Here is a 26,785-nt window from a genome sequence, read left to right as displayed (position 1 = left end):
AGCACTGAGGATGCCACTGTGGTTTGTGGCTGCTTTTTGTTCTCGGCTTTGTTCTGCACCTACAAACCTTCAGCTGGGGGTGAAAACACAGCTAACACAGCTGTCCTCTGCCTGTGCCTCCATGGGGACTGAGCATCCCCATCCCTGCAGCACTGCCACCTCCCAGCACAGCTTCTGCAGGTGACATCCCCTCCATCAGCCCTGGGAGATGCTCGGCCCTTGCTTCACCTCTCCATGCCCTGCTCCTTTAGTGCCTGAGTGAGCCCAAACCCACACCCAGCAAAACCCACGAAGTGCCACGTGCCGTCCATATGTGGCACCCCAAAGGTGGTGGCAGCAGTGCAGGCAACCAGCTCCCAGCCGTGCCCATTCCCCTGTGCTTGGGGAAGGCTGAGCGCAAGCACCACGTCCAGCAGCTGGTGCTCGAGCCGGGGAGAGAGGCAGGTTGCTGGGAAACATCCCTCTTGAGCACCCGATAAAAATAGCTCCGTCTTCAAGGCGAGAGGGCAGGCTGCGCTGCAGCCAGTGGGGCAGTGGGGATGGGATGGGGATGGGGATGGAATGGGGGCAGAGTGCCTTGGTCTGGTGTGTAGGCACTGGGGCTGTCAGGATGCAGTGCTGATGGGGCTCTGTGGTTCATGGGCTGGGGGTTCCCCAGCACTGTCCATCCCCAAATTGGGCTTAGAGATATGTGCCCAGGGTATGGGGCTAAGCAGAGGGTGTAGGAGCTCCCTGCCTCCCACCACCACTCTCCCCCAGCCCTTTTGGATTCGCTTCTTTGAGTTTGCCCCCAGGAGGAGTTTGGGTTTGCCCCTTGCCCTTTGTGTGGCCTCCATCCTCTCCCCAGCTTCAACACAGGGCTGGGGCTTCTCCCAAGCTGGGAGCATGAGGCTGGGGGCTCCCCATCTCCCCCACCTCGGGCAGGGCTCGCATTCAGCACCCAGCAGCTAAGAGAGACCCCCACCCACTGCCCGTGCCGAGGACCCCAACGGGGTAGCAGCAACCAGGGGGCAACCTGGAGCGCTCACACCCAATCCCTGGGGGCTGCAGCGACGGAGCCCACCAGGGCTGTGTCGGGGATGCTGCGGGGCTGATTATTCACAGCTTTCCTCGCCCCGATTGGCTCCGCAGCGCTGAGCGGTGTGGGGCCCCGCCGCAGGAGGAGACTCGGTGGCCATAAAAGCTGGCGGGCGGGCGGCGGGCGGTGAGTTACGGTGCGCACCCAGCGTGGCCCATGCCCAGCTCAGCCTGACCTGAGAGCGCAGCACAGCGGGACGGGGCGCACAGCAGGTAGGGTCGGGGTGCATGGATTTGGGGTTCCCTTCCCTTTACCCGCACGCACCTTGATGCTGGGCATCACTGCTGCTCGAGGGACTGTGACTCAGTTTGTTTCTAAGCGTCCCCGAGCTGCCGTGCTGGGAGCGTCTCACACTTTACTCGTTGCTTTATTGCTTTATTTCAAGACTCACACGTTCGCTGCAGGTGCCCCACTCATCCCCTGGTGGTTTCGCAGCATCGCTTTGCTGGGGCTTGGGGTGATACTGGTGCCATGGCTGTGTGCTCATATGGAGACAGCGCAACCCCAGAGCAAAGCTGAGCTCAGGGGGAGGGCAGGGGGAATGGGGTGGGTGATGGCACAGTGCTGGGTGTGCCGTGATGGTGGTCGAAAGGTCATGTAAGGAGTGGAAAGAGCTGCTGGGAGCGGGCTCTGCTCCTCCACAAGTGTCTGTGTGTCTCAAACTGCCTGGGAGAAACACCTGCAGCTTGGGTGTCTGCACTGCGAGGTGACATCTCAGTGTAGAAATGCTCAGAGATGCAGCGGGTGATGGCTGGGAGCAAAGCCCTCCATGGCCGTGCTGTGCTCTGTCACCTGCTGCACACTCAGGGCTGTTCTCCATCCCTCTGTGCTGGTGCAGCCGGGGTTGGAACCCAGAGCTGTGGTGCACAGACACACCTGGGGCTGTCCTGTGTGTTGGCACCAAAAACCTGAACAGAAAAAGGGGCAGAGAAGGAGTGGCCACGCAGCAAACACAGGACGCAGGGAGGAACCCAGAGCTGCCCTGGTCCCTTGCAGCTCTGCTGTGACCATGCAGACTCATTCCCCAGGATGGATGTTCCAGGCAGAGCTCACCTCAGGGTGCTCCAGGTCTCACGGTCCCACACTCCAAACCCATTATTCTTCCTCTTCCCTTTGTCTGTCCCCTTTTTGAGCATCTCTTTTCACTTTCCTCCAAGCCCTGCTTTACCTCCCCTTTCCCTGCCCTGCTCTCTCCATCTTTACTGAGGTACGTTCACATTGGGTGCATGGAGCACTGCAGGGCTGCAGCTTCCAGGCACAATAGCACAGCCAGCATTTACCTTAGCAGCAGGTGAGTCCTCTCTCCTCGCTCGGAGCCATTGAGATGAGCAGGGGCTGTCAGTGCTGCTGTGCCCATGTCTGTGCCCATCCCAAGGTGATGCACTCGGGTTATGTGGTGCAGCTGAAGAATGCAGATTTCTCGACACACTATGGTGCAGATTATTCAAATTCAAATTTAATTTAGCACGAATTAATACTGTGGCATTAACAATTCTTCATCAGCTCCAATTAGAGTACATTAGCAGACAGCGCTGAAGAATACAATAGTCTCTAATATGCGTCATTAACGTGTAACTGATCCCTCTGGGTCATGCCTTCCCACCTTGGATTGAAGTAGGCGCAGAGGCAGTGGGATGCTGTTGGGTCGGCTCTTGCTCCTGGGATTGGTGGCACTGCGGCCCTTGGGTTCTGCAGGTGTTGCTCAGGGTTCTGGTGCCCCACTCCATCCCCCTGCACAGTGTATGCAGCCCTCCTGGCCTCGTGCAGGGCTCTCGGAGCCTGGAGGATGGTGGTTGCAGCCAGCAGGTAGGAATAAGCCTGAGATCAGCGTTCTCCCCCTCCCCACGCAGATGCAGCAGGTGGGATGAGGGATGCAGGGGACACAGCATGGGGCGAGGCTGTGCTGGAGGTGGGTGACCTGTTGCTTCAGTGCTACCCTGCATCCTGTCTCCTTCTGCTAGCAGCTCTATGTCTTAGCACTATTCTTTCCCAAGGCCAAGGGGAGGGCTGATTCATCCCCTCTGTGCCATGCAAACGTGCGATCGCAATATTGCAGAGAGATGTGATGCTGGAAGGAACGAGAGACTGCCTGCAAATGGTACGTGCTGGGTGGTGGGAGGGCTGGGATGGGGCTTTGGTCCTTGTGCGTGAACCCACACGGGGTCAGTGTCCTGCAGCATCCCTTGGGTCGCTCCCAAATCCCAGAGGTAAGTCAGGTGGGTGCAGGCACAGCTCCCCAGGAGCAGGCAGAGGAGGTAGGTACCTGCTGCCCACCGACGGGCTCTGGGCATGGGCAGATGTTGTCTCCCAGCTCTGTGTTCAGATGGGTGATGCTGTCTGTACTCTCACCCTCCCCAGGCAGCGGGGCATGATGGCACAGCAGGTGCTGGCGCTGGTTCTCTGCCTCTCCCTGGCTGCAACAGCTTCTGCCGACTGTGCAACCCAGTGCTCCCTCTGTACCAACCAGGCACGTGGCACCGAGAGCAGCATCCAGCCCCTGGTGAGTGTTGGCCCCGAGCAGCCCCCAGCATTCAGCACTGAGGTACAACAGCAGGGACAGCTCGGGGATGACACAGGGTGGTGGTGCATGGTCTGTGGGTTGCTGTCACTGGCACCCAGAGGTTCTAGGAAGGCACAAAGTTTGGCTCCTTGTGAGCTTGGCAGCATGAATCCAGGGGATGGGATGGCGACAGATGGGGTGGTGGTACCTGATTGCTGGGTGATGCTGGTGGTGCCATGGCTGCTGTCTTGCAGATGTGCCTGTGGCAGTGCCAGGGCTCCTCTCCGCCCGGTGCTGAGTGGGAGAGCTGCAGGAAGGCGCTGGCACTCCTGGCCCCGTTGGTGGCCCTGGCTGAGGGGACAGAAGGAACAGACCCATCCCCAGCAGAGGTGGAGGATGAGGCAGAGCCAGAGCAGGATCCCAGCCCTGAAGAGCTGCCGCTGGCACCAGCCAAACGCTACGGAGGCTTCATGAAGAAGCTGGCCAAGGGGAGGCTGCTGTCCCTGCTGCGTGACAACACCCACAGCAAGGGCAGCCTCAGCAAGAAGTCAGGGGGCTTCAGCCACAACCCAGGGGAGCGGGCAGCCCCTGAGAACTACCCAGGGCTGGGGGAGGGTGAGGAGCCTGAGGGTGCGGGGGCTGAGGGGCAGGAGCTGGCGGAGCTGCACAAACGCTACGGGGGCTTCATGCGCCGCATCCGGCCCAAGCTCAAGTGGGACAATCAGAAGCGCTACGGGGGCTTCCTGCGGCGGCAGTTCAAGGTGACCACGCGCTCGGATGAGGATCCCAGTGCCTACTCAGGGGAGGTCTTAGACCTATAGAGCCTGGCATGGGACAGGTCCCTGTGCCACCAACCTGACCGGTGTTGTCACCCCATCCTCATCCCTTTGTCCCCTGCTCCAAGCGGCTGCCACCATCCTCGCCTCATCCTCCTCGAAGAGCCATGGGCTCTGCCACCCCCACCCCAGCCCTGCAAATGACTCAGTTCTGCCCCCTGTTGTCTCACTCTGGTTCACCTGCACAACACCCTTTAGGGACCCTGTGCACCCAGGAGATGGTATCGCACCCCAGCTGCTGGCAGCACATCCAGTGGGGATGCATCCCCAGCCCTGCCACAGCTGCAGACGCACAGCAGGGGCTGGAAAACATCACAGCTGATGGATGAGGCAACAGCTTTCAAGCCCCAGGAAGGATGAGCCCGAGCAAGGCTGGGATGCAGACAGCAGGGCTATGGGGCTGTACAGTGGCCATAGGGAGGGGTGGCAGGGCTGCAGGGGGCTGAGCATCCCCATCCTTTCCCCAGACCACTCATTGCATCCTGCTCATCCTAGCACCCACCTGGTCCCACTGCCTTCCCTGATACAAGAACACTCTCTGGTTCACCCCATCTGGGCCCCCTGCTCCCCCCCCCCAGCCAATAAAAGGCAGATGCCAACCAAGCCATGGTGGGTGCTGAGCATCATCTTCCTCCGGGTGGATCCAGCCCTCAGCACGAGAGGATCACACACCCCAAGCTGTGCCTGAGGAGTGCCCACAAATCCCACTGCTGCTGCCCTAAGGCCATGCTGTGGTTGTGAACCCAGGCACAGTGACCAAACCACCCCATTCCCACACGTGCTTCGATTACAGCATGACCAACAGCAGCAGCTCTGTGCCAGCAAAGCCCAACCCACACAGAACTTCTCCATAGCCTCACTGCCCAGGGCTGCAGGCACCCTAAGCCATTGGGGGATGCACACTCAGGGCCCCAGAACTGACAACCCCAGCCTCACCTCTAGGCTGTTCTTCCTCCTCCTTTTCCCTTTGCTGCAGCATTGAGGCTGTGCTGGATGAATCCCCTTCAAAAACACAACACAAGCTGCTGGCCCCCCACCACACAGGCAGGCGACACAGTGACAGCCACAAGAGCCACCGAAGCACAGGACTTTCCACTTTTATTATAAAAATATCTTGCAAGCAAAATGAAAACAAAAAAGAAGAAAAAAATCACAGTCAGTACAGGCAGTCACACAAATCCCAAAGCAAGGCCAGGGCTTCTCCCCCACCCCACACTGGTCCCATGGGTTCTGGAGGGGGGTCCTGGGGCAGGGGACACATTGAAGATGCCTGCCTCCCTCCCTCCGGTCCTGGCTGCAGGGAGCTGTTGGTGCCCCCAGCCCACATCCAAGCTGGGGTGGGGGGCATGTCAGACAGAAGCTCAGTGGGGTTTCTGGGGTATTTAATGGAGGCCCCATTCTTCATTCTGCACATCTTACCCTAGTGCGACGAACACAGCAGTACACCCACGTACAACACGTGAAACACTGGGGTTGAGAGCTCTAGAAATTAAGAGTTACATGGCAAACATTTAGAACATGTTAAACGTTATCAAGGGGTGGGGGGGGCTGTGCCTGGCAATGAGGGGCTCACCATGGCCCCAAACACACAGAGCTGCATGGCTGGAGGGGGCTGCGTGCTTTGTATAAGCCCAGGGCACAGATCTCTGGGCTGTGTGGAGGAGGAGGATGTTTGGTAATGGGGCAAAGCCAACATGGCTGTGGCTCGCCTCCTGCAGCCCCCCAGTCCTATTGGCATCAGTGCAAGAGCCCATGGAAGAGACACTTGGGATGAGAGGTGGACACTGACATCACTCCTTTAAAGCCAGAGTTTGTTTTCCACACAGCAGAGCCCCCAAAGACAGGTGGGAGCCCCTTGGCCTGGAGGCACCATCCCAAACCCTGCTGCACTGCAGTGCTCTCCAGCGACGCATCCTCAGGATCTGTGAGCAAACCCAGTGCACAACTCAGGGGTCCCCACGGCCAAGGGCTGGGGGGAATCCCAAAGGCAAGGAACCCTCAAAGCCATCCCAAAAGTCTGCAAACAGACATCAACCCCCAGGAGTAGGCACAGTGCCAAAGGCTGCACTCCCATCCCCAGAACACGGGTACTGTGGCCATCAGTGCTGCTGAGAAAGTCCCTCTGTAGGGTGATGGGGGGGACCGGGACCCCTGTGAGCCCCAGCCCCGCTCACTGCCGCTGGATCTGGACACTGGCGTACTCAGAGCTGCTCTCCTCAGGGCATGGGGGGGGCCGCCGGGGTGCCTTGCTGAGATGCACCATGTCCAGGTCGGCATAGGTCAGGTTGTCGTTGTTGGCAGCCTGCTGGCTGCTGCTGCTGCTGCTATTGCTGCCCTGGATGCAGGCGTACTCCGACTGCTGGCTCAGCTCGATGATGCGGCGGATGCTTTTCTTCTTCTCTTTGGCGAAGTTCAGGTCGGCGTAGGTCAGGTTGTTGGGGTCAGACTCCTGGGTGAGACCCCAAATGTTTTCTTTTGGAAACTGCACAGTGAGTCCCCTTCCCACCCGTATCAAAATGCTCCGAAGCACCAACACCACCCGCGCCCCACACTGCCCATGTAGCAGCACTGTGTCCATCCCACAGCACACACAACCACGTCACCAAATGCAAAACAACCCCACAAACTGCCTCGTACTTATGGTGCAGCTGCTTCCAGTCCTAAAGCCAGACCTTCCCGGAAGGAGGGGGAGAGAAGGCAAAGGCAGAAATGATGCTGGGAAGCACCGCAGCTCCTCCTCCCCTTGGCCACAGTGTGGAGACACTGAGACGCTTCATGCACAACCTCCACCCTCCTCTCCCACACTTGGGGGCTGCTCCCCACCCCGGACCCCGAGGTAGGTGACACACCTGGGTGGTGGTGGTCATGCTGCTCTTCTCCGGCTCGTGTAACCTATAAGGGGAAACGAGGGGTCAGGTGCACCACACATCTCATGTGATGGAGCAGATTGAGGTGGTGGGGTCAGATGCAAAGCAGAGATGTGCACTTACCTGGCAGACGGAGAGCTCTTATCTGCAGGGGGGAGAAATAGTTTAGGAAGGAAACAGTTTATCAAACCCAGAACCCCCACTTCCCCAGGCACACCAACCCACACACTGCATTGCTCAGAGCTTGGACTTGATTTCAGCAGTTGCCCCCCATGCCACGCACGTGGTTTCCTTATCCTCACCCTTGCTCTGCTTTGTCCGGATGAGGTAGAGAATGGCAATCACCAGCAGCGCCAGCACAGTGCACACCACTCCCACGGCCACGTAGATGAGACTTCCTACAATGGGAACCACATGTGAGAAATGTCACTGTGGACCTTAAAGCCCCAGGCTCAGTGTGATGAGACTGCATGCACTGAGCAGGACATCCAGCAGCATCCCCCAGGACAAAGATCTTAACCCACATTCTGGTGGGACTCTGAGCTTGCCCTGGGGGGTGACCTCCCACCCCGCCCCACATACACCCCGCAGCTCTCACGCACTGCTGTCTCCAATGAAGCTCTCGGTTTCCCCTGAGGTTGGGACAAAGACCCGCAGGGTGTACGTGCTGGAGATGGGCTCCTGGTTCTCGTGCACCACCCGGCAGGTGAACCTGGAGCCGCTCTTCTCCTCCCCCGCCTGCACCATCAACGTGCTGATCTGCTCAAACAAGCCCTGGGAGGTCTCTGTTGGCTGCGCGCTGCTCCCCGCGTTCATCTCCGTCCCGTTCTCCAGCCAGGTGATGCTCACAGCTCCCGGGTAGAAGCCCTGCACGCGGCAGGTGAAGTTCACCGTCTCATTCACCTGCACGGCTCCCGGCGGTGCAGCGACCACAGACACGCTGGGGGGAACTGGGAAGAGAAGCAGCACTTGGAGCTGGGGTCCCTCAGCCCACGGCTCAGCCCTGCCCCAACCCCGGGCTGTGAGCCTCACCTCGCAGGACCCGGCCCAGCACATATGTCTTGTTCAGCGGGGCTGGCAGCGTGCTGTGCTGCACCTCACAGGTGAGCTCCGAGCGGACGTCATTCTTGCTCAGCTTCACCTGTACGGTGCTGGACACGCTGTACAAGGAGTCCGGCAGTTCTGCGGTGATGGGGGGTGGCACAGCCCGAACTGGAGTGCTGTTCTTGAGCCATTTCACCTGGATCTCACGGGGGAAGAACCCTCTGGTGCTGCAGGTGAAGGGCACCGACTGCCCCGGCACCGCTCGGTCACTGGGCTCTGACATGACCAGCTCGGAGGGTCTGGCTGTGGGAGAAGCATCGGCCCATCAGGGAACGTCCTGCCCTTTGCAGCCCCACAGGAGAGCCCACCAGGACAGGCTGGGACCCCACTCACCGTGCACCAACACCTCCGTGCCCACACCGCTTGTAACGAACTGTTCACCAAAGGTGCCTCTGATAAACTTCACACAGTAATAGGTGGCAGTGTCCTCCAGACGGACATCGCTGATGCGGATGGAGAGGTCTTCGTTGGACTCAGTGTCTACACTCTTCACACGTGGGGCGGCGCCTTTCGGGTCATAAATGGTCTGATTGCTGCTGCCCTGGACCTTCTGCCACCTCACAGGGCCAATAGGACCCATTCCAAATGCTGTGCAGTTCAGGGTCAGCACCTCCCCTTTGATCACCACCATTGGGCCCCGGGGCTGCTGCAGCTTGAAGTCTGGATATTGCTGGGCATCCAAACCTGTGGACCAAGAAGACTCCCTTATGTCCCTCCTGACAACAGGGGGGCCCTGAGCCCAGCACAGGGGCAGAGCTGTGAGCCCAGTGCCCTCAGTACAGAGCACCCCTATGTGCCACGCTCTGTGCAGCCAAAACACCAATCCAAGCCCACTGCCCCCAGCACAACCCACCGCAGGGAGGAAAACAAGGAATGTCACGAGGAAACAAGGGCATGCGCTGCACCACATTGAAAACCAAGCTCAGACACAGACATAAAACCACTTTTTCTGCACCGAATCTCCCGAGCTCCAGCCCCTACCCGTGCCAGCAATGCTCAGCTCTCAGCTGTAGCCGATGCTGTTCCTTCTGCAGCCAGCAGAGGAAAGCTGCGCCCTGGATGCACCGTGGCTGCAGCTGCAGTGCTGTGCCTCCGCCTCGTGCCCCAATGGGAGCACTGCACCTTTCCTGAGCTTCCCAGAGCCTAAAGTCCCCTGCTGATCTAACATGACCACACTATGACTCTGGAGATGGTGAGCAGGACATGAGAGCGCTGCCACAGCTGTGCAAAGACTATTGCATTTGATCAGGGAGCTCCTGCTGCAGCTGCCAGCACTGGGAGCATGCACACACATTGAGGTAGGGCCATGCATGCACCGTGGTGCAGCTGCAGCCCCACAGCCTGCTCACGGGCCCTTGGCATAGAGAACCAGGTCCCAGAGCAGATTGGTGCAGCTGTACCCCAGTACAGACACAAGCTTTGGGCCTTGGCACTTCCCTTTGGAGCCACAAAGCCAACACGTGGCACCAAACCAAACCTGTGCCAAAAGATAAAAGGTGGAAATGCCAACTGTCCCAGCTGAGCAACAGGCTGAGCTGCTGTTTTCCAGTGACCGTGTGGGCTTCTGCAAGTGCAACTAACACCCAAGTTTGGGGAGCAGCCCTAAAGCAGAGCCCTGGGCACAGGCAGCACACAGCACAGCCGGCTCAGCTGGTGAGCCCCTCCCGAGCTCCTCCACTGCCCACGGGCTTTTTGCAAGAGCAGTTGAGCAACGCAGAGAGGAAGTCATAAAGCATCACTTGCCCCACGCTGCACCCACATGGGACAAAGCTACTCTGGGCATGGAGACCGGCTGCCTCCAGGACAGACCCCCAGCTCCTTTATGTGCCCAGGGCAGCTGCATTGCTCCAGGGGTGCTTTGCTGACCTCTCCGCACGCACCGCACGACAAGTGCTTCTCTCCCTGCTCCCAGCTACAATCCTGCAGAGAAGTGGCTTTGCAGCAGAGCAATGTGCACCTGCACCCCATCCCCTCGGACACCCACAGCACCCATCACACTGCAGGAGCCTGGTGCAGCCCCACTGAGCACAGCCTGCCCCAATCCACGCGTTCCCTCTGCATCCTCCCTCTCTCCATCTGTTGCGCTCCGGTGAGGCACGCGCTGTGCCTGGAGGGGAGGAAGGACTCCAGCTTTAGGGTCTGGGGGCTTCAGAGCACACATGGGCACCAGAGCAGGGCTGGGGTGTGGGCAATGCTCAGCCAGAAAGCACAACCCTGGTTGGGGCTGCCAGGGATCCCGCTGGCCCCCAGCACTGGCATCTCTGTGCTGGCAGCTCTGAGGCTCCATCATCACACGGCTCCAAACAGTCTCTCAGCTCAGAGTGAAACGCAGCTTTTGGCTATTTCTTTTTCTTCTTTCATGTGCTAATTTAGAGATTTTCCCACAGATCTGCTTGCCCAGCACTCTGCAGATTGCTACATTCAGGATTTGCAGGAAATCTGTTATACACCAATTTCAGCCACAGAATGCAGTACTGGCACCTCGCTGCCTTAACCTGCCCCACTGCACCTCCTGGATAACAACCACATGGCCATCCCTGCACAGGAACACCCTGACACCCATCCTGGTGCACAACCCGCTCCCATCCCCCCCAGTAATGGGAAAGCACAAAGGGGAAGTCGCACTAAAACCCCTCGCAACCCAAGAAATGCAAAGTTTCCACTCAATCTCCTCCCCCTGCCCTTGCCCTGCAGCCAGCTTCCCCTTACACCACGCAGACCTCTCTCCTTCCTCGTTCTCACCCAGCTCCCATCACGCACCATCCCCACGCGCCGCGAGTTTTCCATCTCGGTGACACATTTTTCTTCGCTCTATTTCCACCTTTTGAAGTATCTGATACTGAACAGATTGCAAGAGGCCGGGCTTTCATTCAGGAGAAGGTGCCTGCAATGCTTCGGGCCGGTAAAAATAGCTTTCCTTCTGAAGGCACCAAGGAAGGAGCTCTGGGATGGAGCGGGGCCGTGCAGCTGGTCGCCGGCATGCGGGCACTGTGCAGCACCCCAAAATAATCCCAATGGAATTTCACCTGCACGGAGAAGCTGTGGGGAAACTAACAGGTGCTGGCTATAAAAAGAGCCTGGAAGCAGCAATTTGGAGGATAAGAGACCCCAGGATGGTTACCCGGGCAGGGCAATAGCAGGGGCTATATTTGACATTGGTGACATCAGAGGATGCCTCGGATCATGCACAGCCATCATTTGAGGGCTGCCTTCCTATAGCAGAAGCAGAAACTCAGCTGTGTGGCCAAGCAGGTTTCTGACTGGGGGGGGGGGCTGCAGGAAACCAAAGCCCTTCATAAGCTTACACAGAAGGGCTGTAAGCAGCCGAGAATTCACAGAGGGCTCTTTGCCCTACAGGGAGACATCCTGCAGGATCTCCCCTTTCCCCCTTTGTTTCCTGCCTGCTCCTCTGCAGCACAGCTGGATCACGGGGAAGAACGGTCCCATTAGAAACACACTTGAGAAACAAGGTTTGCACACCTGCACCATCTCCCATACAAAGCAGCTCTCCAACCAACTGGAAACCCAGAGCCCTGTGTCCTTTCAGGGACCAAAATGGATCTTTTTGTCCCAATAGAAAAAAAAAAAAATGGTGTTGTCCCTTTGGGGCCACACTTTGTGAAGCTCAACAGCTCCGCTTCAGCCATTATCATGGCAGGAAATCACAGTGGCTTCACTGGGGCAGAGCTCACAGCCAAAACCTCCTTTGGTTTTGTGCAGCTCAGAGCACAAAGCTCAGGGCCAATGCTCCCCAGCTGAGGGCAGGCAATTAGGAAAGCAAACAGTGCTGTGTCGAAAGCATTTGCTTTCTGTTGGAGTTCACACTCAGCTCTGCACCAAAGGAGAGCTGCAAGGGGAAAGGTCTCCAACGGGCCTGGAGGGGTACAGCTCTGCCCAGGGCATGCAGCTCACTGCAGGGGAGACGTGGGGTCCGGACAGAGCCAAACAGGCACAATGCCCATTGGGGACGTGCATTGCTTTTGCCCTACAAAGTTTGCTCCGTCCCCCAAAAAGCCACAGACAACAGCAGGCCAGAAGGAGCCCAGCTCCTCTGCGCTATCACTCCAGATTAACGACACTGAAACACTCTAGAAATGAAACATCCTTGAAAGCAGCACCCACAGCAGGGCTCTGTTCCTGGTGGGCCAAGAAACTTCCTGCTCCCATAGGGGAAGGGAAACACCGGGGAGAGCACCGACCGTCCATTCACACAACGCTCTCTTATGGGACCACGAGCCAAGAGGAGGGCAGAAAGAGCCACAGGGGACCAGAGGGGACCCAGAATTAGCCTTAAGTGAGAGCACAGGGAGCAGCCCCGCTCTGCTGAGCTCAACAGTTGAGCAGCAAGGACAGGATTGGGGTGGGGGGGGGGGAGGAAGGGCAGCCATAAAAACCAGGTTTGGGTTTTAACGAGAGCTCCCCACTGAGCTGCCCTCCTCCCATCCGCAGCGATGCCGGAGGCGATGCGCCGCTCCCGGAGCCGTCGGGATGCTGGGCAAAGGGCTGGAAGCAACGTGCCTCTTCACGTCCCTAATTCCCGCATGTGGCTGCGGAGGGGGATGGATGAACGGCTCCGTGCTGAGAGTAACGCAGCCGGGCCCCTCGCTGGAGGTCATCGCCTGGAAAGGTCACAGCAAAGAGCGGCGGCACCGCATCGCGGCCGGTGCGGGGTTGGGAGCGGGGAGAGGAGCGGCAGAAAGGACGGGAACAGAGGGAAAAACACAGCAAAACCGGAGAGCTCGGGGCTCACCTGGGCAGAAGGGCGGGCAGAGCAGCAGCAGGCAGAGCAGCGGCCAGGCGGGGGGACGGGGCTCCATCTCCGACTCCTCCTGGAGAACAGAACGGCTTCAGAGAGAGAAAAACAACAACAAAACCCAACCGACCAGCCAGGCAGAATTGCTGATGGAGAAGGAAACGGCACTTCTCAGCCTCCAAATGAGGAAGGACGGCCGTACCCCCCCCAACCCCAACCCCCACCCCCCGCTTCGCCGCAGCGCGGTACCGGATCGCACGGACCTGGCCGGGCCCCGAGCGGCCCCGGGGCCGTTCCGCTCCGCACCGCCCCTCCGCAGCGCCGCCTCCGTTGCCCTGACACCGAGAGCGGCCCCGGTAGCGGCGGGGCTCCCCGCAGCCCGGCACCGCCTGGCTCCTGGCAAAGTCGTGGGTGGGAGCTCCCCCCGGGACACCGGCAGCTGCCTTCTTAAGGTGGGCCGGAGGGAGCCCCCCCCCCCACGGAAGGATGCGGGTGAGGATGGGGCAGCTGCTGCAGCGCCCGCACGGGGTGGGATGCGGTGGCTGGAGCTGCTCCGATGGCCACGGGCAGCTCACAGCGTGGCACAAAGCCCGGTGCTGTTACGGTGGGGTTACCGGGGAAAGCACGGAGGTGGTGGGGATACACAGTGCTCCTAAATGCAGTGGGTGTTTAGTGCCATCCGAGAGAGCTCGCAGTGCCGGCAGCCAAGCCAGGAGGGCTCATGGCAGAAGCATGAGTGGCTGATTTGGAGACTCCATGTCTATCAGGGTCAGACTGAGCAAAGAGAGGACCCCAGAGCAGGTTGGAGAAGTCCTTATATCCCATCCCTGCACCAGTTCATGAGACAGACATCCCTGGTGTGTCCCCTCACCCAACAGGCTTAGCAGGAGCATCCACCATAGAGGATGGGAGCCTAAAGCGGTGATAGCATGAGGACAAGGTGACCACCATGAGAAATAGAGCTGAGGGAGAAAGCACCCATGGGATGCACATCCCTGCTGCTCCAATACAGGCTCTCCCAGGGGAGACACATCCTCCACTATCAGCTCCTGCTGCAGTTCCTCCCCATGGCACTTCAAGGCCAGGAACCATCCTGATGCCCAGCACTACACTCAGCCACACTCCCTACACCTGGGCATCACTGGCAGCTCCCAGTGCTCTACTCACTCAGGGATGGCAAACTGTCCTGCAGGCAGGAGCTGAGCAGCACCCAGCACAGGACACAACCCAAGGGCAGCAGCCATAGCCACGCTGGGACCACCACAGGCATCAGCTCCAACTCGCTCTCCAGCAGCCGCTGGGGCTGTCGGCTTTATTTAGAGCTTCACATAAACAAACAGCAAAGATAGCTGAAGTGTCTTGGCACCATCAGTCTGCACACTGCTCAGCCCGGGTGTGTTCTCTGCATTCTCATTAGTGCTGCAAGCCTCCCCCTCGGCCCTGCTGGTACAGGGGCATGACATACACCCACGTATTACAACCAGCTTTAAGTGACCTCACTTGCTCTGGACTTGGGACAGCTGTGCTGCACCCCTGCACCCTCAGAGCAGCTCCAACCATCGCTGTTCCCAGGGAGCTCCCAAGAGCCCAGCACAGCTGTTGCCTCATTTCCCCTTCCCACATCTGGCAAGCACATGAGCCAGAAGCAAGGTTTGGCTTTCGGCCTCTTACACAGGCAACGTGGTGATAAATCAGCTCTTTGCATGGGGAAAAGGAAACGGGATCGGCTACGGTTTGGTCTGTAGCACCTTGGATCCCATGTTTGGGAGTTGCACCAGCAGAGCAAGGCAAGGCGGTGGTGGGACGCAGCCCTGCCTCCAATCCAGGTTCTTTTGAAGCAGCAGCACAGCTCCTGAGGGCCCGGCTGCCTACAGCCTGTCTGGGCTGTTCTACTCAGCACTGAAGGTACAGACAAACCCATGATCACGGAGCACAGACAGCCCTATGCGCAATCAGAGCGCTTGGGAAGGAAAGTTGGAGCTTAAAAAAGCTCTGCAAGAGGAGGTACCACGGTACAGCAGATGGTGAGGCGCGAGCTTCCCGGGAAGAGCAGCTCCTGCTCTAATGTTATGGAGCATATGGGCAGTATGAGCTGCCTCCCTGCTGCCTGCAGCCCTGAGCTGGAATGCGGGGTTTGGAGAAGCCGGGCTGGGGAGCAGCCCTTGTGATGGAGGCAGAGAAACGGGAGCGTGGTGCTTTGGAGATGTGACACCATCACAAGTGGTTCCCTGTGCATGTGAGCAGGAGGCTCTGCAGCACTGTTGTGTTGTTGCACCCGTGGCAACCCCATGCTCCAGAGCACAACCCCTTCTCCAGGCTCACACTACCATATCCCAGCCCCTGGGAGCTGCTGTTGGGGGTAAGGAAGGGTTTGGGATCATTCTCCATTGCTTTGAAGCAACAACTTCCTCAAGGTGGGTCAGGGTGCACCACAGCTGGAGCATCAGCATCACCTTGAAGGGAGGATTGCAAGCAAATCTCCATATCGAGCCCAACAGCAGCATCACAGCTATCCCCATGCAGCCAGCAACCACCAACAGCACACACGTAGCACACAGGTTTGCAGGGATCCACAGAAGCTCAGAGCCACAGAGTTGTATCCTGACCCACAGCCCCACATTGGGGGCACACATCCTGTAGAACCCCCCACTGCTTCCCCCATCACCCCCAGGCTGTGGGTTCAGCCCTTGCAGGGCCCTCAGCTGAGAGAAAAGCACGCAAACATCTCCTTAAGGAGGGATTTCCAATTACACCACTGATATTTAGGGCTTCCAGCACAACAAATGGAGCTTCAGCTTCATTAGGTACCATGCCAACTTAGCCCAAGACATCCAGTACAGAAGGAGCTTAAATTAGTTTATCTGATGTTAACTTCTAACAAGCAATATGCCAACATGGGGATGGGAAGCAGCAACCTTCAGCCCGTGTGCACAAGGCAGAATGCAGATGCACCCAAGCTGGACCCTAAAAGCAACAGACACCGATAGAAGAGCAGCACAGCACAACAAATACCCACTGATGAGAGCAAAGTGCATCATACCCACTCACTGTGTGTCCTCCCTGCAGCACCCAGCTGGAAAAAGAAATAGTGTGGCACCTGGGAACCCCTTTATGCCACATTAATGAGCTGCAGGTGCTTCATTATGACCCCAGTGCAGCTGTGATGTCCATAGTAAAGCAGGATGGGGGCTGCTGGTTTCCTCCTATGGAGCCAAAATCCTTCACCTAAAACAGAGCTTGGGGTGGGGGGAGCTGCTTGTAAGAACTGCTTTGTTTATGCTTTTATGGGATGGTTTAGAACTATGCTGGGATGTTGCAGGTCCTTCCTGAGACCTCACAGTGATGAGTTGTGCTCACTGCTCCCAGTCACAGCAGGACAGACAGGGCAGGAGCCAAATTCCTAATCACAGCCCTCTCCATCCTGGCACTACTGGAGTGCTCTGCCAGGGCCAGGCGGTGCTCTTGAAGTCCATAAAGAGGTATTTATGGAGCAGTTTAGCTCTGATTGCTCGATGTGTGGAGGAAGAGGGGAGGATGTTGGTGCTGCAAATGATGCGCTGGGTGATGTTACAGGGTTTATTTATCCATGTCCCTGCAGTGCACGTGGGATGCTCCAGCCGAGAGGTGCTGGCACTGGGGTAACTCCACCAGGCTTCCTTAACACAGCCCTACACATTTCCAAGGGGGAATTCCTACCAGGCTGTGTCACAGCAGGAAAGGTGTTCTACATCCTGCCCTGGCCTGGCAGCCTGCCCTGGGAGCAGAGGGATGCTGGGTTTGGGCTGAACTGCTGCCATGGTGAGAAAAGCCAGCTGCAGGGACAGGAGCTGGTGGGGACACAATGATGTGAGCACTGGGTCGGTGTCAGCTGGTGAGCAGGGTCCTGTATCTGGCTCTGGAGGAGGCTTTGCTGTCCCATTGTGGGTGCTGAGGTCCCACAGTGCCAGGGGATGCACTGGGACTAGGTCACAAAGCAGCAGAGGGGCCAATCCTGCACCTCGTGGCTGCAGAGCTCAGGGATGCTGTGGGTGGTGATGCTGTCTGCAGCCCTGTGTGCTCAGCTCAGCAGTGACAGCACTTTGATTTTCTTCAGCTTTCTGTTGTTTGTTTCCGTATTCTCTCCGAGTTCTTTATTGATGGCAAATTGTTATCACAGAAGTGCATCCGTGGCTGCAGCAGCAGATAACGCTCGCTGTGCTCCCTGGGCCGTGGTGGCTGTACCTCAATGCTGCCCAATGAAGTCAGAGTGAGCACCAGTGGGTGTCTGTGGGGAGCCTGTTGTGTGTGTGCACTGTGTGTGTATTGCACCTGCATTGCACCTGCATGGCACAGGGCTGTGGATGCAGGGTCCCAGCTGTGCCCGGTGCCACTAAGCCCACACCTCTCAGAGAGCAATGCAGTGCTGTGGGACACCGAGGGCACTGCTGGAGCCCAGGGCAGAGCTCTTGCCCTGTGATGTGCAGGGCATGAAGTTCATTCATGGGGAGCAAAACTCAATTGTGTATAGCACAGATGAAACGCTCCAGCAATCACTGCACAGCGGCCCTTTAGCAGCGGCTCTGACCGCCGGCATTAATGATATCCACCCAATTAGCTGCTGTGCGCTCCGCATTGCCCGAAGGATTAACAAATAAAATCATCATTGCGGGGTGTAAGCGCTTAACGCCGCTAATTAAACACCCAGCTGCTCCCAACCCAAACACCCCACCTGTCCCAGCAGTGGGGTGCTGGCACACAGTGGGGTTTGGGGTGCTGCCATGGGCAGAGCAGTGGGGCTCTCCTGCTCACACCCCATGGCCGGGGCTCCCCTCGCTCCTGGAAGCAGGAGATGTTTATGGGGAATTTGCCTCGCTCAGGGATACGTTATTTTTACACGTTGCCATGGTGAATGCTACCGTTAGGAAATTAAGGCTGAACCTTGTGGAAGCAATGGAGCTGTCAGATGCAATTATTTACAGACCGCTCTGTTTCCCCGCTGTGCCGCCCACCCCACGGGCTGAGCCCCCCTATGGGGCCCCATTCTGCTCTATGGGGGGCACCCCAGGGCTCACCGCTGGCACAACATGGCCCCTGTGTGCTGGCAGCACCTCAGCACATCCAGCACATCCAGGCTGCTCCTGCTTGCCGCGCTCTGCTGCCTCTCTAAATATTTTCTCCTTTCCTTTACACTTGTCCTAAGAGGGGCACTTGTGCCGGGCTCAGGGCGCTGCCAGCACTGGGGCTGCAGCCAAGTGCAGCTGAGCTTTTAAGGTCGCTCCGTGCTGTTGGAGATGGGGTTCCCGTAGCATCATGCCCAAGCACACGGCATCCCCCCCCCCAACCTCCAGCAGCTCATTTCCTACGTAAAACCCCTTTGCAGCAACACGTCCTTGTGCACGCAGCTCTTTAAGGCAGGATGCACGTGGGGAGCTGTGCCACCTGCAGCTGACCCCATAGGTCAGGTCACCAGGACACCCCTCCCTGCCTGCCCCACTGCCCCCATGGGTGCTGATCCCGGGCAGGGCAGCAATGCTGGCTCTGATGGCCGCCGTCCCCAGGCAATGTCCCATCAAACACCAAGAGCACAAAGTAAGTCTTTCTTCAGCTCTGAATGTTCCTGTTCGTCCCACAGCCCTGGAAATCCATCTGTAATCCTTGCCAGCACTGTGGCCTCAATGACATCCCCCCAACGGAGCACCGCCAAGGCTAAATGAGTGCTGGGTGTAAAGGATTTCCTTTGAAATGTGTTTGATGGCTTTCGTTTTCGCTCTCTGTCCCCTAATGCCCATGGCAGGGAGGATGGGGAATGGACAGAAGGGCCGGCTCCAATCTGCCCAACAGCTCCAATGATGCCACAGAAGTGGGACCAGGCAGGGCAGGGTGGTTCCCAGCACAGCTTCTCAGGCACCAGAGAATCCATGTGTGTGAGCAGCATCCTCCAGAGAGCTGCTTTGCTCCTCAGCTCAGCTTGGGGGTCCCACGGATGTCACCAGCCGTGACACAGACCTGAGGACCCCATGCACGCAGCAGGGCCCCCTGTCCCCATAGTCAGGGCTATAGAAGGTCCCACCGTGCCCCAGTACAGCCCCCATTCCTGTGGGATGATGGTGCTTCATAATGCACTATGTCCAGGCTGAGCTTACAGGGCTGGAAGAACACCTGGAGAGAGCCGAGGCCTCTCCTCATAGGGAAACTGGGGGGAATAACAAAGCTGGCAGTGAGGCCACAGCACTGAAGCAGTTCCTATGACAACCCCAAATCCCAGCCCTATTTATCCCCTTTAATAAAAATCCACAATAAGCATGAGACCAAGGAATAAGGTTCAATAAGAAAGGCACAAAATAAATCAGGGACAGCACAAAACGTGTCACTGCTTTGCTTCTGCTTCTTTCCTTGCTTTCCGAATAGAATGCTGGCCTGATAAATTGAGGACTGTGGGGTTTTGTGTTGCTCTGTCCCTTGAGACGACAGCACAGAGCCCAGCAGGAGCCTGGGGACAGGCACTGCCATCACATGAGCTCCTAGGGCTGCTCCCAATTGGTGTCCTGGCATGGCATCCCCATGGCATCATCTGGCCCCCAAGGCACTGGGGGCCCAAATGGCATCGCAGGGTCTCCATGGCATTATAGCATCCCCATGGCTTTGCCAGGTCCCCACAGGATAGCGGGGCATCATCAGGACCCAATGGCACTGTGATGTCCCCGTGGGGTTCCCTGTGGCTTTGGATGCTCTTTGTCCCATGGCCATTTTCCCACAGGCTTTGTGGTCACTGCAGTCTCTTGGTGGCAAGAACAGGGATGGGGTCAGAGCAGGAGCATCGCAGACAGAGGCAGCCCCAAGGCACTGCCCATCCCTGCAGCAGGCACAGCCAGCACTGGACTCTGCTTTTCACACATTTATCCCTGTCCTTTTCCCTTCCCCCCTGCTCAGCCCTGGCTCCAGCACAGGCTCAGCTTTGTCCTGCTTCCTTGCAAGCACTGCCAGCCCCCCTGCCCCCCAGGGATGAGTAGAGCCTCTCCTTGCCCTGGCACCCAGCGTGGACACCATGGAGCCAAAGCAGGAGTGACCCAGTCATACCCCCATCCCGCCATCCCCGTTTGCTTGCCGAGACCACATTCTTCCTCACTCCTCCCCCACACCGGCCTCATCCATCACTCACACCCCCTGGGCTGACCTCTCACTGTAGCTACGTGTGTTCTACTGGAGCCTCATGCTCCCCTCTGCTTTCCCCACGGCCACTCTTCCCACACCAGCTCCTGGCCCAGCCCCTGCAGCCCCAGAACCATTTCCCAGCTCTCGGGGCCAGCAGTGGAGCAGATATCCATGGGGACATGGCTTGGATCTCACCACCACCCCCATTCTCAGTGCACAGACCCCCAATGCACCCCGAGGTGCTGCCCGCTGCGCTCCTACCTTGTGTCCACGCTCGGGCTCTTGTTTGTGCTTTCACTGCCGGCACACCCCGGGCTGATGGCTTAAAGGATTTTCCTTTAATAACCACCAAATCCCTTTCCTGGGCCGTAAGCCGCAGACCTGGGCCTTTCCTAGGTGCACAGTGTTCCGCCGTGCCTTGCTCCTTGCTGCTTTGCATATGCTTGCATCAAACTGGATTTCCCCACTCCTGGCCCAGCCCAGAGAGTCAAAAGTGCTGAATGCCCTCCAATCTCATTTCCCCTCCTATGCGAGGTCTGTCCCTGGTTCCAGTCCCCCCAAGTATGGGGCTGGGCACCCTTTGCTCTGCTTATGGCAGCCCCTGTTTCACCATCAGCTCTGTCCAGGTGCAGAGCTCACTGCTCCAGAGCTCCATCCCAGCTCCCAGTGCTACAGCCCCTGTGTGCCCCCTGGCATCGGGCAGAGGGGGACAGCACTGGGCTCCTTACAAACACCCAGTCTCACTGGGTGCCACATGCCCCTGAGCTGTTCCCCAAGGAGAACAACCCCAAAACCACCCCCATGACCCGTCCCCTGGTGCAGTGGATGCTGCTTCAGCCATGCAAATGAATTTCACAAGTGCCTTCCCTCCCCTTGCAACAATTCGCCCCTTGATAACCATCTCTGTGTCCCCATACAGTTCCCCTGCGTGCACACATGCAGATATCTCATGCTGTCCTCTTTCACTTCTCTTTTCATATTTCACAGAAAAGCAGATAAAATAGTTGAAAGCTGATAAGTGCTTACAGCTTTCAAGGTCAGAGGCAGCTGCAATGATTTCTCTGCAGGAAAAGTGCCTATGACACAGCTCCCTGCCTCCACCTCGCTCCGTCCTCCTCCCGGCGTGTGGCCACAGGATGTGGGTTACAAAGGACTGAGAGAAGGAAGGAGTGGGCTGGGGATGAGTGTGGCAAGAGCCAGGGCTGCAGGAGCAGGGAGCACAGCCTGCCCCTCACCAACCATTCAGGTGGGTCAGGGCAGAGCTGGTTCTGCTCTGTTTAATCCCAGCCCTGTTCGGTGGGAGCTGCTGGGGGGCTCAGCACGAAGCCGGCAGCAGCACAGTGTGAACCAGCACAAGGCTGTGCTGGCCACACATCTCCAGGGCCCCGCAGCAACTGCGGCATCGTTCTGACTCTGAACACAGCAGGAGCAGGTGGCAGGGCTGTTTGCTGGCTTTAATGAGGATGAGCTCGGTGTGGCGATGGGATGATACAAATGACGGATCTCTTGAGCTGGGAAAGCTCTGGTTGCCTGTGCTGGCGGAGACATTCATGAAGTCCTCCTGGAGCCAATAGCACCACACAGCTTGCACAAGGCAGAGGTGCTCAGCTCACTGCCCTGATCCTGCACCCTGGGGAGCTGCTGGCTCCTGAAGAGGCTCTGATGAGCCTGAGCTGGGCCTGCCCCTCCCTGGCATGGCCACCAAGACAGGAAGGAGAGCTTTGAGATCCTCGTGCCAAGCTTGGCCGGCTCCAAGCAGCTCCACTTCTTCTTTCTGCTGCCCCACAGAAAGTCTCTGCTTCCTGCCTCAGTGCTGTGGCAGGACCAGCTCACTTAGCAGCTGCCCTGATGCTGGCGTACTCGGAGTGTTCAGTGCCATGTCTCCTGCTGGGCCACCGAGCTGCAGGCAGGGGCTGCAGGTCGGCATAGTGGATGTCCTTGTCCACCTCACTGCTTTGCTATAAAAAAATGTAGAAAACCTTGCCAAAATCAGCCCTGCATGGCAGCTTCCACGCAGAGTGCATGGACAGCTGGGTGCTCAGCCACCACCACCACCCTGGTGGTGGCAGTGCAAAGCAGCTCACCTGCATCAGGGCTTCACCCTGCCCCATATCCACACCCTGCCCCATATCCACACCCTGCTCATACCTGGTGCATCAGCTTTGGGTTCTCTGCATCCTGGACTTCACTGCTGGAGGAAAGGACAGTTGTTAGAGCAAGGACCAGGCAGCTGAGCACCCCACCACACCCACAGCAAACATCACCCAGGCCCAGAGCAAAACACAATGCTATTTTCCCTAAACTGCAGCCAAGTGAGGCAGCTTGCTCACCTCGCAGTGCAGAGGGAAAAGGCAGGGGTACCAACCTGGGGGTCCCAGGGCTCCCTGCACAGCATGGAACAGGGAAGGGTGAGCAGCTGCCCGTGGTCACCTCAGCCACGTGTTGGCTCTGCTCCCCTCCCCTCTGCTTCCTGCGGTACAAGCAGAAGGCGAGGATGAAGATGAGGAGGATGAAGCAGAGCACAGCAGCTGCAACCTCTATGCTGGGGAATGGAGAGGTCTCTGTGGGGACACAAAGTAAAGTAGGGAGAAGGTGGTGGGCATAGCGCAGTGTGGGCCTGGCTGTGGGAAGGGCTGGGGCTGAGCTGGGACAGCCACAATGGGGTCACACCAGGATGGAAGCCCACTCACCATACACTGACACCTTCGTGCCCTGACCACGACTCAACATCTCATTATCCACGATCTTCTTTTCAAACTTCACACAGTAATAAGTGCCGGCGTCCTCTGGATGGATGTCCACAATGTGGATGGTGAAGTCTGTGTTGGACTCGTTCAATGCCCTCGTCACACGGCGTGAGGAGCTTTTCCGATCATACACAGTCTGACTGCTGCTGCCCCAGCCCTTCACCCACTTCACAGGGCCGATGGGACCCGATGCAGTCACTGTGCAGTTCAGGGTCAGCGTCTGCCCCACAGTCACCCACATCCATTTATCGGGCTGCTTCACCTCAAAGCTCCATCCCACCTGGGCACCTGCATGTGAGAACAACAGAGCAGGGTCTGAGCTCAGCAAGGAGGGGACAGCTTGCTTTGTTCCTCCTGCCCAGCACAGGCAGAGCACCCACAGCTCGCTCAGCACCTCAGCTGAGAAATAAAGCTGGGTGTGGGGGGAGAAAATGGCACTTAATGGGAGTGGTGGAAGCCAGCTTCAAAATGGGCACGGGGAGAGATTTCAACTCCTGTTGTGCTCCTTATGCCTGGCACTAGTGCCACTGGGGGGAGAGAATCCAGGCACAAAAAGCCCTTCATTCCCTCCAGCATGGCCTTCCCTCAGCGCTGCTAAATGCCCTCAACAGGATCCCAGCTCCTGCTCCCAGCCCCTCCTGCCCAAAGCTTTTGGATGTGGCAATGAAACGCAGTGCACCAGACCCCACATATCCCTCATGCTGGGCACACACCCGAGGCCAAGTGCCACATCCCAGCACTGGGGGAAATGGCCAAGGAGTGCACGGATGGGAGGTGGGTTGTCCCTCACCCCAAACAGCCCCACACAAACCCTGAATGTCCGAAAAGCTCCCACCCAGGGTTTATTTTTGCAGGGGTGCAGACAGCACAGACCCAATCGTGGCTGCGTCAACCCCTCCCAACTCAGTGGCTGTGTCAGGCAGCAGGAACAGGTACTAGGAGAGCTGACCACAGCTTCTGCTGCTGTGCTGCCCCGTACTCACCCCACACCCATGCCAGGAAGAGGCTGAGCTGCCCGACCAGGAGCTGAGCCAGCAGCGCAGTGTGGAGCTCAGCCATCGGCGCTGCCGAAAGTTTGGGCTCTGACTCCAGAAGGAAAATGAGAAGCTGCACAGGAAATGGAGGCGAGCGGCGCACGCTGTTAACGCTTTTGGTGCCTGCTTGGGACAGCTGGTAGGACACTGAACCAGCAGGGAGCTCAGCCGGGTTAAACCTCAAAGTGCATCCCAGGTTGGTGCACCCTGAGCTCACCCTAAACCCCGCACAGAGCATAGGGGATGCAGTGGCTGCAGGGCAGGAGAGCAGCTCTGACCTTGGTCTCAGCAAGACGGCAGCAGGGGGGCTCTGTGGAAGCCCTGCACAAGTGGCACAGCAGCCTCCCGTGCTTGAGGTGCACGCCAGTTTGGAGCCAGTCTCTCCAGCTGCCCCATGTTGGTTGTGGCACTTACTCATGGACGGAACAGGACCAGCATCAATGACAAGAAACACTCATCAAAACAAGATGGCACAAACACCATTGGCACCCTCTGGGATTGCACAGGGCTGCAGAGAGGAGCATGGTCAGTGGAAAAACCCAAAACCCTTCCTTCCCATTTCAGCAGGAAGAAAGCCTGGGGCCCCACCACTCTGAGCCACACTGAACCACAGCAGCAGGTAGCAGAACATAGCACTCACCATGACTCTGGCACTTCAGGCGATGCCTCTCACCTGCCTGGTGCTGCTCCTGCTCCACAATGCCCCAGGTGAGTGTGTCCTGCACAGCTGCAGCCTTCTCCTGGATGCACTCCCCATTGCTGCTGGCAGGGCAGCCCTTCTTTGAACCTAAAGATATTTGGGGCTATTCTCTCCCATCTTCCAGCTTGCTTTTGTCCCCAGCCAAGCAGCCTTCTTTATTTGACCATGTCCAACTACCTGCTGTCTTTGTCCCACAGTGCAGTGTCACAGTGCCAGCTGCCATGCGGTGTGACAGATGGGAACATCTCTCTGCCTCCTGCTTTGAGGTCTAGAGATGTTCAGGTGCTGCATCCTGGCTCTAGAGCCTCTTGCCAGCCCCAAACTTTCCCACCACTGTCCCCAGGTGCCCAGCCATATCCAGACTTCAAGCTGCAGCAGCCCCGGGGCCCAGTGGTGGTGATCAAAGGGGAGGTCCTGACCCTGAACTGCACTAAAGTTGGAATGGGTCCTATTGGCCCTGTGAGGTGGTGGAAGGTCCAGGGCAGCAGCAATCAGACCATTTATGACCCGAAAGGCTCCGTCCCACGTGTGACGAGAGTAGATGCTGAGTCCAACGAAGACCTCTCCATCCGCATCAGGGATGTCCATCTGGAGGACACTGGCACCTATTACTGTGTGAAGTTTGTCAAAGGCACGATTGGTGTAGAGTTCTTTAAGAGCGGTGGGGGCACGGAGGTGTTGGTGCACGGTGAGTGGGATCCCAGCCTGTCCTGGTGGGCTCTCCTGTGGGGCTGCAAGGGGCAGGACGCTCCCTGATGGGCTGATGCTTCTCCCACAGCCAGACCCTCCGAGCTGGCCATGTCAGAGCCCAGTGACCGAGCGGTGCCAGGGCAGTCGGTGCCCTTCACCTGCAGCACCAGAGGGTTCTTCCCCCGTGAGATCCAGGTGAAATGGCTCAAGAACAGCACTCCAGTTCGGGCTGTGCCGCCCCCCATCACCGCAGAGCTGCCAGACTCCTTGTACAGCGTGTCCAGCACCGTACAGGTGAAGCTGAGCAAGGGCGATGTCCGCTCGGAGCTCACCTGTGAGGTGCAGCACAGCACGCTGCCAGCCCCGCTGACCAGGACGTACGTGCTGGGCCGGGTCCTGCGAGGTGAGGCTCACAGCCCGGGGTTGGGGCAGGGCTGAGCCGTGGGCTGAGGGACTCCAGCTCCAAGTGCTGCTTCTCTTCCCAGTTCCCCCCAGCGTGTCTGTGGTCGCCGCACCGCCGGGAGCCGTGCAGGTGAATGAGACAGTGAAATTCACCTGCCGCGTGCAGGGCTTCTACCCGGGAGCTGTGAGCATCACCTGGCTGGAGAACGGGACGGAGATGAACGCGGGGAGCAGCGCGCAGCCAACAGAGACCTCCCAGGGCTTGTTTGAGCAGATCAGCACGTTGATGGTGCAGGCGGGGGAGGAGAAGAGCGGCTCCAGGTTCACCTGCCGGGTGGTGCACGAGAACCAGGAGCCCATCTCCAGCACGTACACCCTGCGGGTCATTGTCCCAACCCAGTGGGAACCCAGAGGTAGATCCACCAAACACAACAGTGCGTGAGAGCTGCGGGGTGAGCTGAGTGCAGTCTGCGGCCTCACACTCATGTCTGTACCCACACAGGTTCCTCTCTCCTGTCCTACCCTGGCTTATGGCTCGGCCTGCTGCTGGACAAGGCGCTCCTGGCCATCGTCCTCTTCTTCCTCTTCAGGCGCATCCTGCACTGAGCATTGCTGGGCTGAGCTCCAGGACAAGGATCATCTTCATACAGCCCTTCACAGCCCCATAGCACTGGGATGGGCCCGGCCTGCGCCCTCCCGACCCCACTGCTTCTATAACCGACTTTTGAAGATGAAATCGATGCACAACCTCGTGCCCAACTCAATACAACATACTGCCCAACTCCTCGCCGTGCTTTCCTATGGGGTGTTGGGGCGAGGGGGAACCATCGAGCGGGGCGACACCCCGCAGGGCCGAACCCTCAGGGCCGAACCCACACGGTCCAACCCTCAGGGTCGAACTCGCCGGGTCGAACCCTCAGGGCCGCGGGGGGTCGCTGTTGTG

General features: G+C 58.2%; 4 protein-coding genes across 7 annotated transcripts; 2 read left to right on the top strand and 2 right to left on the bottom strand.

Annotated features, from left to right (window-relative positions):
* Positions 1 to 1,162: 1,162 nt before the first annotated feature.
* PDYN (prodynorphin) lies at positions 1,163 to 5,018 on the top strand. The gene is made up of 3 exons (XM_015881991.2): positions 1,163 to 1,290; positions 3,437 to 3,578; positions 3,833 to 5,018. Exons 2-3 carry the CDS (start codon positions 3,447 to 3,449, stop codon positions 4,397 to 4,399), a joined length of 699 nt encoding a protein of 232 aa, XP_015737477.1. The 5' UTR covers positions 1,163 to 1,290; positions 3,437 to 3,446; the 3' UTR covers positions 4,400 to 5,018.
* Positions 5,019 to 5,493: 475 nt separating this feature from the next.
* LOC107323135 (tyrosine-protein phosphatase non-receptor type substrate 1-like) lies at positions 5,494 to 16,265 on the bottom strand. Of its 3 annotated transcripts, none has more exons than XM_015881932.2 (9): positions 16,179 to 16,265; positions 13,136 to 13,214; positions 8,719 to 9,069; positions 8,314 to 8,628; positions 7,884 to 8,231; positions 7,584 to 7,679; positions 7,405 to 7,426; positions 7,264 to 7,306; positions 5,494 to 6,863 (listed from the first exon to the last, which is right to left on the bottom strand). In XM_015881932.2, exons 2-9 carry the CDS (start codon positions 13,200 to 13,202, stop codon positions 6,585 to 6,587), a joined length of 1,521 nt encoding a protein of 506 aa, XP_015737418.1. In that variant the 5' UTR covers positions 13,203 to 13,214; positions 16,179 to 16,265; the 3' UTR covers positions 5,494 to 6,584. The 3 variants fall into 3 exon arrangements, with proteins under 3 accessions (XP_015737418.1, XP_015737417.1, XP_015737419.1); XM_015881931.2 differs by lacking the exon at positions 16,179 to 16,265 and adding an exon at positions 13,402 to 13,715; XM_015881933.2 differs by lacking the exon at positions 16,179 to 16,265 and adding an exon at positions 13,388 to 13,550.
* Positions 16,266 to 21,702: 5,437 nt separating this feature from the next.
* On the bottom strand, positions 21,703 to 24,600 carry LOC107323148. 2 transcript variants are annotated; one of them, XM_015881959.2, is made up of 5 exons: positions 24,000 to 24,600; positions 22,960 to 23,304; positions 22,635 to 22,830; positions 22,418 to 22,460; positions 21,703 to 22,227 (listed from the first exon to the last, which is right to left on the bottom strand). In XM_015881959.2, the coding sequence occupies exons 1-5, from the start codon at positions 24,466 to 24,468 to the stop codon at positions 22,099 to 22,101; spliced, it is 1,182 nt and encodes a 393-aa protein (XP_015737445.2). In that variant the 5' UTR covers positions 24,469 to 24,600; the 3' UTR covers positions 21,703 to 22,098. The 2 variants fall into 2 exon arrangements, with proteins under 2 accessions (XP_015737445.2, XP_015737446.2); XM_015881960.2 differs by having other exon boundaries at positions 22,418 to 22,457; positions 24,000 to 24,598.
* Positions 24,135 to 26,623, top strand: LOC107323144 (tyrosine-protein phosphatase non-receptor type substrate 1-like). Its single transcript, XM_015881953.2, has 6 exons — positions 24,135 to 24,246; positions 24,615 to 24,758; positions 25,094 to 25,438; positions 25,529 to 25,843; positions 25,926 to 26,255; positions 26,345 to 26,623. Exons 2-6 carry the CDS (start codon positions 24,692 to 24,694, stop codon positions 26,446 to 26,448), a joined length of 1,161 nt encoding a protein of 386 aa, XP_015737439.1. The 5' UTR covers positions 24,135 to 24,246; positions 24,615 to 24,691; the 3' UTR covers positions 26,449 to 26,623.
* Positions 26,624 to 26,785: the final 162 nt, after the last annotated feature.

Source organism: Coturnix japonica, chromosome 20 (genome assembly GCF_001577835.2).
Source record: "Coturnix japonica isolate 7356 chromosome 20, Coturnix japonica 2.1, whole genome shotgun sequence".
Classification (NCBI taxonomy): domain Eukaryota; kingdom Metazoa; phylum Chordata; class Aves; order Galliformes; family Phasianidae; genus Coturnix; species Coturnix japonica.
Note: the sequence above shows the minus strand (reverse complement) of the source record. Positions and strands in the feature narration are given on the sequence as shown.

Excerpts from the sequence above, each read along its gene's own strand:
- LOC107323148 (XM_015881959.2), bottom strand. The coding sequence starts at position 24,468 with ATGAGTAAGTGCCACAACCAACATGGGGCAGCTGGAGAGACTGGCTCC. Across the intron at positions 22,831-22,959 it reads CACGAAGGTGTCAGTGTATG|AGACCTCTCCATTCCCCAGC; the intron begins GTGAGTGGGCTT and ends GTGTCCCCACAG. Across the intron at positions 22,228-22,417 it reads ACCCAAAGCTGATGCACCAG|CAAAGCAGTGAGGTGGACAA; the intron begins GTATGAGCAGGG and ends ATTTTTTTATAG.
- LOC107323144 (XM_015881953.2), top strand. The coding sequence starts at position 24,692 with ATGACTCTGGCACTTCAGGCGATGCCTCTCACCTGCCTGGTGCTGCTC. Across the intron at positions 25,439-25,528 it reads CACGGAGGTGTTGGTGCACG|CCAGACCCTCCGAGCTGGCC; the intron begins GTGAGTGGGATC and ends CTTCTCCCACAG. Across the intron at positions 26,256-26,344 it reads AACCCAGTGGGAACCCAGAG|GTTCCTCTCTCCTGTCCTAC; the intron begins GTAGATCCACCA and ends GTACCCACACAG.
- LOC107323135 (XM_015881932.2), bottom strand. The coding sequence starts at position 13,202 with ATGGAGCCCCGTCCCCCCGCCTGGCCGCTGCTCTGCCTGCTGCTGCTC. Across the intron at positions 9,070-13,135 it reads CTGCCCGCCCTTCTGCCCAG|GTTTGGATGCCCAGCAATAT; the intron begins GTGAGCCCCGAG and ends CTTGGTCCACAG. Across the intron at positions 8,232-8,313 it reads GCTGGGCCGGGTCCTGCGAG|TTCCCCCCAGCGTGTCTGTG; the intron begins GTGAGGCTCACA and ends TTCTCTTCCCAG.
- PDYN (XM_015881991.2), top strand. The coding sequence starts at position 3,447 with ATGATGGCACAGCAGGTGCTGGCGCTGGTTCTCTGCCTCTCCCTGGCT. Across the intron at positions 3,579-3,832 it reads AGAGCAGCATCCAGCCCCTG|ATGTGCCTGTGGCAGTGCCA; the intron begins GTGAGTGTTGGC and ends GCTGTCTTGCAG.